This window comes from Amphiprion ocellaris, chromosome 20 (genome assembly GCF_022539595.1).
Source record: "Amphiprion ocellaris isolate individual 3 ecotype Okinawa chromosome 20, ASM2253959v1, whole genome shotgun sequence".
In the NCBI taxonomy this organism is placed as follows: domain Eukaryota; kingdom Metazoa; phylum Chordata; class Actinopteri; family Pomacentridae; genus Amphiprion; species Amphiprion ocellaris.
In genome coordinates, this window is record NC_072785.1 from 10,248,605 (window position 1) to 10,261,221 (window position 12,617).

The 12,617-nt window shown below is 43.1% G+C and overlaps 2 protein-coding genes across 2 annotated transcripts; one reads left to right on the forward strand and one right to left on the reverse strand.

The window, feature by feature from the left end:
* Window positions 1–483: 483 nt before the first annotated feature.
* On the forward strand, window positions 484–3,066 carry marcksb (myristoylated alanine-rich protein kinase C substrate b). Its single transcript, XM_023277361.3, has 2 exons — window positions 484–762; window positions 1,733–3,066. Exons 1-2 carry the CDS (start codon window positions 667–669, stop codon window positions 2,303–2,305), a joined length of 669 nt encoding a protein of 222 aa, XP_023133129.1. The 5' UTR covers window positions 484–666; the 3' UTR covers window positions 2,306–3,066.
* Window positions 3,067–6,870: 3,804 nt separating this feature from the next.
* Window positions 6,871–12,134, reverse strand: col10a1a (collagen, type X, alpha 1a). Its single transcript, XM_023277341.3, has 3 exons — window positions 11,978–12,134; window positions 11,474–11,597; window positions 6,871–9,341 (listed from the first exon to the last, which is right to left on the reverse strand). Exons 2-3 carry the CDS (start codon window positions 11,580–11,582, stop codon window positions 7,507–7,509), a joined length of 1,944 nt encoding a protein of 647 aa, XP_023133109.1. The 5' UTR covers window positions 11,583–11,597; window positions 11,978–12,134; the 3' UTR covers window positions 6,871–7,506.
* Between the last annotated feature and the right edge of the window lie 483 nt (window positions 12,135–12,617).

A 12,617-nucleotide genomic window follows, 5' to 3' on the forward strand; every position in this document is an offset into this window, starting at 1 on the left:
CAACACAAAGTGATAGCCATCTGCATGTAAACAAATGTGTTTTGTAGTTCTCTTCTGAACCAATAAACACATTATTTATTGCAGGATAATCAGATATTTCTAGCATATCACCTTTAAGATCGGCATCCAGGTTAGTGTGATTGTAGATTTTAAGGATCCATGAATCATGAAACCTGAAAAATCAAGCGTGAGCACTGTGAAAACAAGTTGTAGGCCATGTTGTTGTGTCTCTCCCATTGTCCGCGGCCCCCCCACTCCGTGACCTCCCCACTCGTCGGAATCCGGCGCTCTGATTGGCGGAGACGGGCCGGCGGTGACGTCACGGCCCCGGCACCCATTCATCAGCGGACTTGGGCGTTGTACTCCGCATCTCATTTGCGACGGGGGCCAATTTCTCCATTTACAAACTCCGCTCGAGAAAAAATTGCAAGAACCCCCCGTTTCTTCGCACCGTCTCTCCGGTCAGTTTTTTTTCCTCCCGAATCTCGCAAGCGCACATTTCTCCTCCTTTTTTTGTGTGTGTTGCGGTCCCTTTGATTTCGATTCTTCGGTTTTGCAAGAAGAAGAGAAGGAGGCGTTTTGGAAAAATTTTTGGGGGGTAGAGAGGAAGCTTGCGGTCTTTGTTCATTCATTTGATCGGTCGGGTTCCTTTGTTGGAACAAAAGCATGGGAGCACAAATCTCCAAAACCGCTGGAAAAGAGGACGCCGCGGTGGAAAAGCCGGCAGAAGGCGCGGCAGTCGCGGCCAAGACGAACGGACAGGTAAATGACGGGGTTTGAATTATTTGTCTTAATTGCTCGCATGAAATTTCGCCTCAATTTGAGCAATGTGTTGCGTCAATGGCGTGCTCCGTGTTCCCTGTAGCGCATCCCCACGCTCGCCGGCATTCAGGGAAAGTGGCCACATGGATCCATTTTCACTTCATTGTTGCAGATTTAGCTCTCTTTTTGCAGCGTTTTCCATCGAAACGCTGCAGATTTGATGCACAAATTGGATTTAAATGAATCATCTGAATATCAAAGCCTAAATCCGCACAGCTAACCAGATGCACGCTTTGGTTTTAATCACAGCTTATTTGATTTATTACGGACATCTCCCAGCTGCTCTGAGGTTTCACTGTCTAAACATTTTTAATTCATTCGGTTGGAATGTGTGCAGCAGGGTTTTTTTTTTGCGGCCGCTCTCACTGTGGCATGGCCATTTTAAAAAACGGTACCACGCCTTTGTTGCCAGGTTCAAGAAAGGAGCCACGTTTTATTCTTTCTTTTGCGCACAGAAACACCCACAAAATCAACACGTTATAAAAGAAAATGGAGGGTGACACAAGAGGAATGCCGCAAAAATTAAAATAATGCACTTTGGTTTGACTTCACTGGTCGTAAAAAAAAGGGGGGGTGGAGATAAAACCAAATTCCTATGTTGTTTCCATTGACTCCACAGTGAACGCCACCTGCTGGACGCGCGCCGCACTGCAGTCTAACCACAGTAGCCTACTGCTGAGAACCACAGATCTGTCGTCACTCTCCTAGTAACAGATGTTGCTGCAGGTTTAAGGCTATTTCTCATTGGTTACTACTAGTCTGTGTATTCAGTCAAGCATCACATCATCCTGGATTGTTTTAGGAGGTAGTTTTGCACACAAATGTCCACATACAGGCTTTAAATGGCACGACTACAGGCCTTGACCTCTTGAAATTGCATGTTTAAGAATGATATGTTTCCTTCTTCCAGGAGAATGGTCATGCCAAGACCAACGGTGATGCTTCTCCAGCTGCAGATGAGGCCAACAAGGCCGAGGTGCAGGCCAATGGAAGCACTCCGACCGAGGAGGCACCCAAAGAAGAGGGCGAGAAAGTAGAGGGCGCTGAGGCCAACGGAGAGAAGGAGCCCGCTGCCACAAACGGTGATGCTGCTGCCAAGTCAGAGGAAGGCACTGCATCCACCAGCGAGGATGGCAAGCAGAAGAAGAAGCGTTTCTCCTTCAAGAAGCCCTCCTTTAAGCTCGGCGGCTTCTCCTTCAAGAAGACCAAGAAAGAGTCTGAGGAGGCGGCAGAAGAGGGAGCAGCGGCAGCAGAACCAGCCGAAGGAGAGAAGGCGGCATCAGAGGAGGCAGCTACTGAGGAGGCCAAACCGGCCGAGGCTGGCGAGGAGGGAGCCAAGGAGGCTGCAGCTGAGGAGCCAAAGGCAGAGGAGGTGAAGGCCGAGGAGGCAGCAGCACCGGCAGCTGCGGAGGAGAAACCCGCTGAAGCTTCACCTTCTGAGCCAGAGACGGCAGCCAGTCCAGAGGCCGCCGCCGCCGAGTAATCCTGCTGAACGAGACACCGGAATGAAGGAGACGATGTAGCCCGTCTGAAGGAATGCGAGGACTTGTCTAAAACCAGGGATTTTTTTGTTTGTTTCTTTTTGTTAATTTTTTTTTTTTTTTGTTGGTGTTTGTTTACTACTCTGCAACCATCTCATCCATAATGACTGCAGTGTCCCTGGCAGTGATGGACAGGAGGTGTAGTGGAGAGTGTGCTGCTTCCTCACTGCTCATTGGTGCTTGCATTTGTGACATGGGTGAGTGTGAAAGTGCGAATGTGAGTGGGAATGTTTTTTCTACATGAAACCATGACTGTCGACACGTTGCTGAATTTGACATATATTTAATCAACAAGTATTTGGTGCTGGGCGATTGGATGTAGCAGCTAAAGCTGTGTCTGCAAGATCTGACACATTGTGATATTTAAAGGGAAAGTCCTAATCCAAGTCTTAAATGTTGTCTTTGCAATGCACAGTTGTTTACAACTCTTTAAAGCTCAACGCTCCTGTGGACACAAACCATTCCTTGAATGAACTAGATTTAGTGAACTGTCAAAACAATAGGTGCTCATTCACTTTCCGTTAGATTCCACCATTTCCAAACTCTGTAGTAATGCACGTTGTATAGACTTTGATATTACTGGTTTTATGACTGAGATGTACCTAAATGACTGAAGTTTTTAACAGATTACCCATTGTAAATGAAGTTTTCTTGTTTTTCACCATTTGTAAGATTGAATAAAATTGGGAGATGTTTTAAGCAAGTTTTGCATCAAGCTGTGATGACTACAACACCACTTAAAAATCGACACGAAAGCACACAAATTCGTGGTTGAGGATACAGTCTTTAATTATTATTTTCTGTATATAACAAGGCTCACCTTATTCAATATGGAATGTAACAATGACTGCAAACTGGTATCAAGGTGTTCGGTTTATTCTGTGAGTACTGCTGAAGAATAAAGCAATGAAGTGTGAATTGGCACTCTGAGCTCATTTATTCATAATGTTAGCACACTGCTGCCCTTTATATACATTCTTTAAACTGAGAAAGTGAGATTAAAGATTATAGTGACTGAGATCAGCAACTACATGGGTATAAAGATGGATAATTTGCTTCACAGCACCCTCATGTGGTGCACTGGAAAATATCTAGTGACATGTTCGTCAAAGCATTTCTTAAAATCCCGCATAGAGCTGTATTTAGAATCTCACAATATTTGTTTTAGATGTAATTGAATTTAGAGAAAATTGCTAATGCTTTGGCTGATTGTTTAATTCTATTAGCAGCAACATAAAACACTACACAGCTTCTTAAAAAGATGCAGCTGTTCCTTATAATACCACTTTCTTCCCTCCTCTTCCAATAAAATTCAGATTTCATTGATTGAAATGGAGCAAAAATAATGACAAAATAGCAGCTGAACTTCCCCCTTTGAGGCACCTGTCAGCACATCCTAAATTGTATGTTATTAACACAAGAACATTTTTCTGTCTAAACCAGTCTAATTTGCAGAGAGCACAAAGTCACATGTGCCCACTGCTCTACGGTATTTTTAAGAAAATGACGGACTTGCTCTGGGAAGGAACCGCAACGTAATTATGTCATGAGATCCAGGGACGAGCTGTGTTTGAGTCAATCACACAGCCTCTGGCTTTACACCATAAATGATAGTGTTAGAAACAAAACATTTTTACGACGTCTAGAGGTTTAGCATCTACAGCAAACAACTGCAGCACAGGCCTAACAGATGCCTGAGCTCACCATCGACATGTTGGGATTCCTTCCACAAAACCCCATAAAGACACCAGAATCTTTTTAGGAGTGCAGGAGATTGCAGCAAAACTCCTCTTGGGTGTTTTTAGTGGCCTGCAGCTGTACCCAGGCTCATTTCAAACCATCTATTTCCTTTGCACCCAGTTTAACCCTGTGTACTACAGCTCCGGCCACCGCAAGAAGGGTGTGTTTTACACATAATATGTCTATTTATGCTTTCCAGTCTGCTTGTCCATCTTGGTCAGGTTGTTGAGAGGGTTGCTGCTCATTTTGGCCTCCAGTGTGCCTCACAGAAATGACGTAGCCCATCATCACCATCTCCATCCTGCTCGAACCCTCCTGGTTCTTCTTGCTCGTTTCTTTCAAATACACAAATGTACAGACATACTGATGGCATAGCAGGTGAGCCCTCAAACGAAAATATATCAAAGTGAAATATTCCTTTAAGTATGATAATTTGGGAGTGCGGCTTGTGGCGTCGGCCGGAGGCAGCGCTGCAACTGTGCCGCTGTCTGTCCCACCTCATGCAGCCACCACAGAGCGTCTCTGGATGGCAGCACCCTCAGATGGCAATCCCCAGCGGTTTCTTTCAACCAGCTTCCTCTTCTCTCTGTTCCCTCGGGCCCCTCACCTAACCACCGTCTCGGTTCTCTCTACCAAGGGAGATCAGACAGCTGCTGCCATGCGAGAAGACCATCCCTGTCCCTCATCCCACACCCAGACTATTTTCAGCTCGCCCGCATTCAGACTTGCATGGTAGAGTAGCATTTGTAAACTTTGGCTGCCAAGCAGGCAACCAGTGGCCATCATGTGGGGAGAGATTCATATTTTATCATGCAGCTCAGCTTCTATATACGGCTAGTCATACCTAAGTACATTTACTCAAGTACTGCATTTAAGTGGGTGTGGATTTCCTAAGATTTTTTTAAAACCAGCTTTGTTAACTTGGACTCTACCAGCTGCAAAAATGGTGGGTGTAACTGATCTAACTGAGTAGTTCTAAGGGAAACTGCGCCACTAAATTACAACAAGGTAAAGAGGGTTGGACTTGTATTCTTATCCAGTTGTGCATTTTATATTTGTAGTTTATGTTGTGCTCACAAGATGTAGCTTTCTAACAAAGGTGTTTTTAAGTGATCACAAACAAATGAAAGAATCAGTAATATTTGGGTGTATGAGTATTTACACATTACAGAAAGAGCAATAGGTCTTTCTCCCCCCCGAAGCCCCTGAAAGAATAAGTCAGTCACTTTTCCATTTCACCTTACTCTATATTTCTGTTCCGTTCTGTACTTCTACTCCACTACATTTTAGAGAGTAAATATTGTACATTTTATTCTACTGAAGTTGCCACCTATGCAATTGTTTCTTACAAAACATATAAGATGCTAAAATATGATACCTTGTTAATGAAAAACAACCCATTAAAGAACATTAAAGATTAAAATGCTTTAATGCAATAATTCAGTAATCTAATATGCAATAATAAAACAAGCCAAAATTTGTCAATCTGCATATTAAGTAATTAGATAGCTGCTTTGAATGCAAGACATTACTTATAATAGAGTATTTTTATGTATTAGTCAGGCAAAAAGTATTTGAATGGCTTTACCACTGACAGGTAGTTTCATTTCTGATCCCCCAGCATGTACTGAAGTGTTCTTGGGCAGGATAGTGAACCACAGGTTGCCTCTGATGGCAGGTGCACACCATCCATGCCAGCTCTGCCAGCACTGATATGTGAGTGTGTGTAAATGAGAAACACATTGCAAAGTGCTTTGAAAATCTATCTATGGTCAAAATATACTATATATATATATATACTGTATACTGTAAGTTGCAGACCATTTACTATATAACATGGTAGCATTGCTTTCTGTGTATCCGATTCTTATGTCGTATTTTTTTGTCCGGGGCGTAATATGCATATCTGTCCTTCATGAGTCATTCTTCCTCTCATTATTGTACTGTTTTGATTTCTGTAATTATTACTTTTGAATATTTTGGCAGCAGGTTAATCTTTCATTCAGCCTGTCAAATTTTTTTGGAAACACTCATTGTTTTTGAAGTGCCTTACTGAGTGATTGATTTAGTATTGTGCAGGAAAAAATGGGTTTTAGTCTTAGTTCACGCTAATAAATTAAATGTTCTCTTGGGGTAGATTGACTTCTATATTCTAGAATTGCACAATTATAGATTATAGAAGACTTTGTGTTGCTGTGTATTAGCTACCAAGTAATTTGTATAAAGTAGCATTAGTGAACAGTTAAAATTGATCTATGTCTCATTTACCTCTTGATTAAAATTAAGCTGTTTTGCATTGTTAACATGCCTATATGGTGTTTTTTATAGAATACAAACTGCTAGAATTATATATAAAACAAACCTATGGATCCAATCCCATCAATTCGCCGGCTGTGGTTTTATGTCTCATTGCTCTTCTTCCGAATCAGTTTCTGGATTGTATGACTAATTTAATATTACAGCTTGCTTTTGTGTAGTGTAGATTAGCTTTACAGTGTTTGACCAGGTGAGCTGGTGTGCTCCAGCTGCAGTGAGGGCGGCGAGGTGGGTGGAAAGAGAGGTGTGAACTTCGTAGATCTGCATGTTCTGAAGAAGGCAGCAGTGTAGTGGTACATCTGAGCCATTAAAAGAAAGATAATTAGGTAATGATTAGAATAAGAGGGATCATTCTAATGAAAGCACCTTGTAAATATGCAACTTTGGCACAAATATGAGTTTTTTAGCATTTATTAAATGAATGGAGAAGAAATGCTCATGAGACAAGGTATTCGTTAAGACATCATTTATTTAGGTCATTATGCTTTGCATGTCATAATGCATGTCCAGGGATATAACAATGTTGTTGTTAAACAGTTTGTGTCTGCATGACAGTATTCTGGTGACTTATTTCATTATAATGGTCAATTTGACCATTACCATTTCACAATATATTCAAGTCACATTTAGTTACAACATGTTGCACAGAAAAGCATTAGTGTACTTTTAATAAGATTATTGGTCACCCAAAAAAAAAAACAAGGTTGTACAAAAACAAACAAAAACAGACAAACACTAAATTAAGAGTCACCAGTTGAAGTCAGTATAAAAGGAACAGAGTGGAAAAGAAAATTCAGGACACAACACAGTTATAACACCTCAATTTCACATGCTGTCTCCATTACAAAAGCTCACTGGTAACTTTGTGGATTGCTTCCCCCATCCCTGATCACCTGTTTTCATAAATTAGTTTTCCTTCTTCTAAGCACCTATTTTCTTGTAGTTTTCAAGTTGAGATGCTACTATTCCTCAAAGAAGGGTGAACTGCCTGTCTGTTGGGTTGAGGAAAAATTAACAGGGAGTTTACTTTGAGAAATAGATTGCAAATTTAGTTGGTTCGGCTTTTGGGAACTACTGTATCAACGTATCACGTTGAAGCAATGAGGAACCCAGAGAAAGAGCAGTGGACATTCTCGGCGGCAAAGACACCATTGGCCTCCTCATCAGGGATCTGGACATAGACTGTGTCCTGCTCATCGAGCAAGAGGACAGCACTACCAGACATCTGGTCCAGGAAGCCCTTGTTGTACTCATCATAAGTGAACATAACAGGCTGGCCATTCTTGTACAGAGCCACCAGGGCATGAGCTCCATTCACATGGATGCTGTAGGAGAAGTAGTAAACTCCAGGAACCTGGCAAGTGAAAATGCCGGTCTCAGGGTCATAGTGATTCTCAGCGTTGTACACAATCTGGTCAAACTTAATGGGGGTGCCAGCAGCAGGGTAGGGGGTGGCCAGAGATGCAGTGAAAGCAGACATGGGGGACTTGACCATAACCTCACTCATTCCCATGCCCTTCTCGAACACAACCTCACCGGGAGGACCAGGAGGGCCAGGAGGGCCAGCTGGGCCAGCCTCTCCATCAGCTCCAGGCTCACCGGGAACACCAGGGGGACCCTGAGGTCCGGGGACACCCTTAGCAGCCAAACCAGCAGGACCAGGAGCACCAGGGAGACCTGGGTGTCCCTTAAGGCCAGGAGCACCAGCAGGACCTTGAGCACCACCGGGTCCTCTGGGACCTGGAGCACCATCAGATCCAGAAGCACCGGGTTCACCTGCACGGCCAGGATGACCTTTGGGTCCAGCAGGGCCTGGAATACCAGGGGCACCAGGTGTACCTGGGGCGCCAGCATGACCTTTGTCACCAGTGGGTCCAGTGGCACCTCTGGGTCCAGGAGGACCAGCTGCACCTGGATAACCCTGTTTACCCTGGAAACCCTGAACTCCCTGATCTCCCTTGTGTCCCTTGGGTCCCTGAGGTCCAGTTGCACCTGTGTCACCTTTAGGGCCAACAGCACCAGCTTCACCTGGGAAACCTCTCTCACCCTGAGGTCCAGTAGGACCAGTGGGGCCAGTTGCACCAGTAGCACCAGTATATCCTGTTGGACCCTGGTCACCCTTAGCACCTGTGGCACCTGGACTACCTGTAGCTCCCCTCTCTCCCTTCTCTCCATTTGCACCTGGCTTTCCATATCCGGGGACTCCAGGGGCACCAGTGGCTCCAGCAGGTCCCTGGTGGCCTTTAGGGCCAGTTGGACCAGGCAGACCTGGGGCACCATTCTCACCTGGTTTACCTGGAAGGCCTACACCTGGGGCACCGGTGTGTCCCTTGGGTCCCTGGGGTCCCATAGGACCAGTGGCACCATCTCTACCTGGGCTACCTGACTTTCCTGGCTCACCGGGTGCACCGGCCTTTCCTGGCTTTCCAACTCCACCCACACCTGGCTGTCCAGGTGGGCCCATAGGTCCTTCAGGTCCTGTCTCACCTTGAGGTCCTGGAGCTCCCACCCCTCTATCACCCTTAGCACCTGGAAGTCCAGGGACACCTGGATGACCTTTCAGGCCAGGTTCTCCTCTAGGTCCCATTGCTCCAGGAAGACCTGCAGGTCCAGGCTTGCCAGTAGCAGTAAGACCAGCAGGTCCGGGGCTTCCAGGAGATCCAGGGGCTCCCCTAGGTCCTTGAGGGCCAGTGGCTCCAGTATCTCCCCTCGCACCAGGCTCTCCATTGCTGCCAGGTTTGCCAGGTCCACCTGGGGAGCCAGGCTTGCCAGCGATGGAGCGGCCAGGAGCACCAGGAGGTCCAGGAGGTCCTTGGGGTCCAGGCAGGCCTTCACCGTTCTCACCTGGGGCGCCGGGAGGGCCAGCAGGTCCCTCAGGACCAGGCTCACCTGGAGGACCAGGCTCACCTGCTACTGACACAACTGTGAAGAGGGAAAGAGAGACCATCATGAGTAACACCAAAACAAACAAAAACAGACACAAAGTTGCTACATGGAAGCACTCACAGACTGTGTGCTGCTTTGTTGTGTTATTGTCACTATAAAAATGAAAATGCTATAGTAGAACTTAAACCCAAGATGTTGAATATGTTCAAGAGATTGCTTCAAAACATCTTGTTTATTTTCTTTTTATACTGTAATGAACCTGTAGTCTGTGCATCAAATTAAGAGTGATATCAGCAGTCTACTCAGCACCTCCAGTATCTATCACTTTGTTTATGAACATAACATGGATGCACTTCCCAGCTTTCAGGTCTGAGTTTGTTTGAGTCTCAGTAAGTTTCGTAAGTGACTTGTTTCCTTTCATCAGGCTTTTCACAAAACAAATGTGAAATGAACTGAAAATTTTGAGAGAAGTTCTCCAATGAGTGTTGTTCACCTTCACGGTTTGACCATAATGGCAAAAAAATAGTTGAAATATTCTCTTCTGATTGGTCCTGTTTCAGTGCTTCCTGGAGGTGGGGCAGGAAAGCTGTAAATGCTGTAAACTGTGTATGCCTACATTATACTGATTCACTTATTTAGTTTATAAAATCTAACTTGTATTTTGAAGCCTTTAAAATAAGTGAAATAAACTGTCCCTACTTTCTTTTTAAAGAATGCAATATACTGTTATTTGAGCTTGTATTTAATTCTAATATAGAAAAACTGTAAGTAAAATTAAATTGATTGTTCATAACCTGTTTTATTGCTATTTTAATATGCAGTGCAGGTCAATGACTTGTTTGTGAAACAGTAGTTCTAAATGCGGGGGAGGTTTTCTTTTCTTTTTTTTTTATTTGCTGCCTTAATGTGGTCACATGTGTTTGAGTGTAAAAGGCTCACTCCCTGGCTCACTCTAGCTTAGTTTGGATAAATCCAAACAGATGTTTCTACTTCTGTGTTAAGCAGGCACACCCAAACAAACCACACTGCTGGGTGATTGGACTGTAATTGTCAGTGTCAAACTAAAAATAATCCACTAACAGCTACTTTTCTAAATAAAAATAGCAGCATGTTGATTCACATAAAAAGCATAAAAGAAAAAAACATTACATATTTTGCATTGCATTTTAGGAAACACTCATGACCACACTGTAAATCCTATTTTTAAGGTGCAGAAATTTGCTTTTTGTTGCATCAAAAATCTGGATCTCCTTCATGTTTTGCACAGGAAATATTTTGGAAAAGCAAAGTTAACTTGCGCTAAAAACAAACTAAATTGTGCCTTGACAAACATGAGTGCAAGAAAATGAACAGGCAACATTGAGAGCAAAATTTGAATGGGAAAACAAATCTGCCAAATTAAACACACTACATGCAGTGAATGCAGCAGCAGCCTTACAATTTTTTTTGCCTGTTAAAAATGCTAGATGCATAGATAATGTGAAACAACACACAACAAGTAGTTAAACACACAACAGTATGAATAGATGGTGCAACAATGAACACTGTGTACTGACAAAAAGCAGGCACAACAAATGTTTATATAGTATCTTGCATGCTAATCAACATTATTAAAAGCTTTTTAAAAAAATAAAATATATATAAAAAGATTTCATGAAAAATGTTGCTAATGTGACTATATTGGCTGAATAAATGGACAAAAACTTCAGTAAAAACTACAAAAAGGTATGAAGAATGAAGACCTAAATTCATCAAAATTTAGTATTTTCAGAAAAAAAAACATTGTTAAGTGTTATTATTCAACTCTCAGATCTAAACAGACTGCGTGATTGGAGAGCCTTGCAAACTGCTGTAGCCAATCAGAACACAAGACTCTCCTAGTGCAAAGTGGAGTTCACTTTTCAAAGTAAAGTGCAGCTGTGGCCAGCATCTGTCTGACTGCTTACAGTGCTCTTTTTGGCCACAACAAAGATGCTAATTCCCTCACTTAAGATTTGAAAGGTAAGGCAAGACTGTTGTGAAATGTAGCTCAAGTAAAGATCGCTTTAAGGAAAGATAGTCTGACTTTATAGTCTATGTTGTACTTTAAAAGAGAAGTCTTTGCATGCTTTAGGGTAAAAAAAAAAAAAAACAGACTGTCTATAGAGAAAGAAGTTGTGCATTCTTACCGTGGCTCTTCACAGGGTAGGGCATCACCTTCTTCACCACGTACCCCTTTCCGTGGGCAGCTGTGGAGGCCACCATGAAGAGGAGGATGGCTGCTACTCGCATGTCCATTTTGCAAGGTCAGGCCTGTAGGGGAAAGAAGAAGACAGTTAGCACAACAGTTTCAAGCTGCAAAGAGTTAGCAAACTTTACTTTCTGAGTTATATACAGAGGATAACAACTTTCTCAGCTAACTGTACATGTTCTACATTTCTTTCCAAAAACTCACTAGACAGGGAATAAGATGTTAAAGTAGCAAGGTATACATTAAAATCTTATCCCAGTCAGAGTATTCTGAGTCCTTCAGGAGTCTCTGAATATCACCCCAGAAGCTCCAAATCAGTCAAGGTCTGCCTTGTGTTCCCAGCCTGCCATAGGAAGCGCTCAAGGCCTAGATAAAGCCGAGATGTTGCCTACACTCCTCCAGAGATAGATGCAGTTAGATTAGGAAGAGAAATCACACATACCGGCATCCAATGAGGGGAAAACCAAGTCTCTTCAGCACCAGTAAGCTCCTGGTGCTGCTGTATATCCTTAGGGTAGGAGCACAACTGAGGATATGCTGCCCTCCAGTACAATGATGAGGGTATTTATACCATATCTACCCCTCGCATCATTAAAAAAAAAAAAAAAGAAAAGCCCCCACCACGCAAGTACCTCCCTCTTCGGAGCTAGGCTGTAATTAGCAGACAGATCTGCCCAAAGCGGGCATGTCACATCAGGGTGCCTCTGTGTCTTGAATATCCAGACACATGATTATCACTTATTTCAGTCTTCTTTTGAACTTGAAGATATTCATGTTGAAAGGAAATAAATAAGAAAAATTTAACACATATACAAAGAACACAAACAAGCTCTGCAGGAGGAATAAACTGAAGACACCTTTTCACTTGCAGCTTTGTTTCATTTATATTTATAGTTTTTCAGCAACATTTATAAGTTGAAGCACTCATGTTTGCACACACACACACACACACACACACACACATATATATATATATATACATAGATTTTTTTTAAACCTTCGACTCGAGTGTGAACATGTCTGAAAATAGTTAAAACAGATCTATAACAAACCAGACATCCAAATCTGTAGTGGCACCTGTG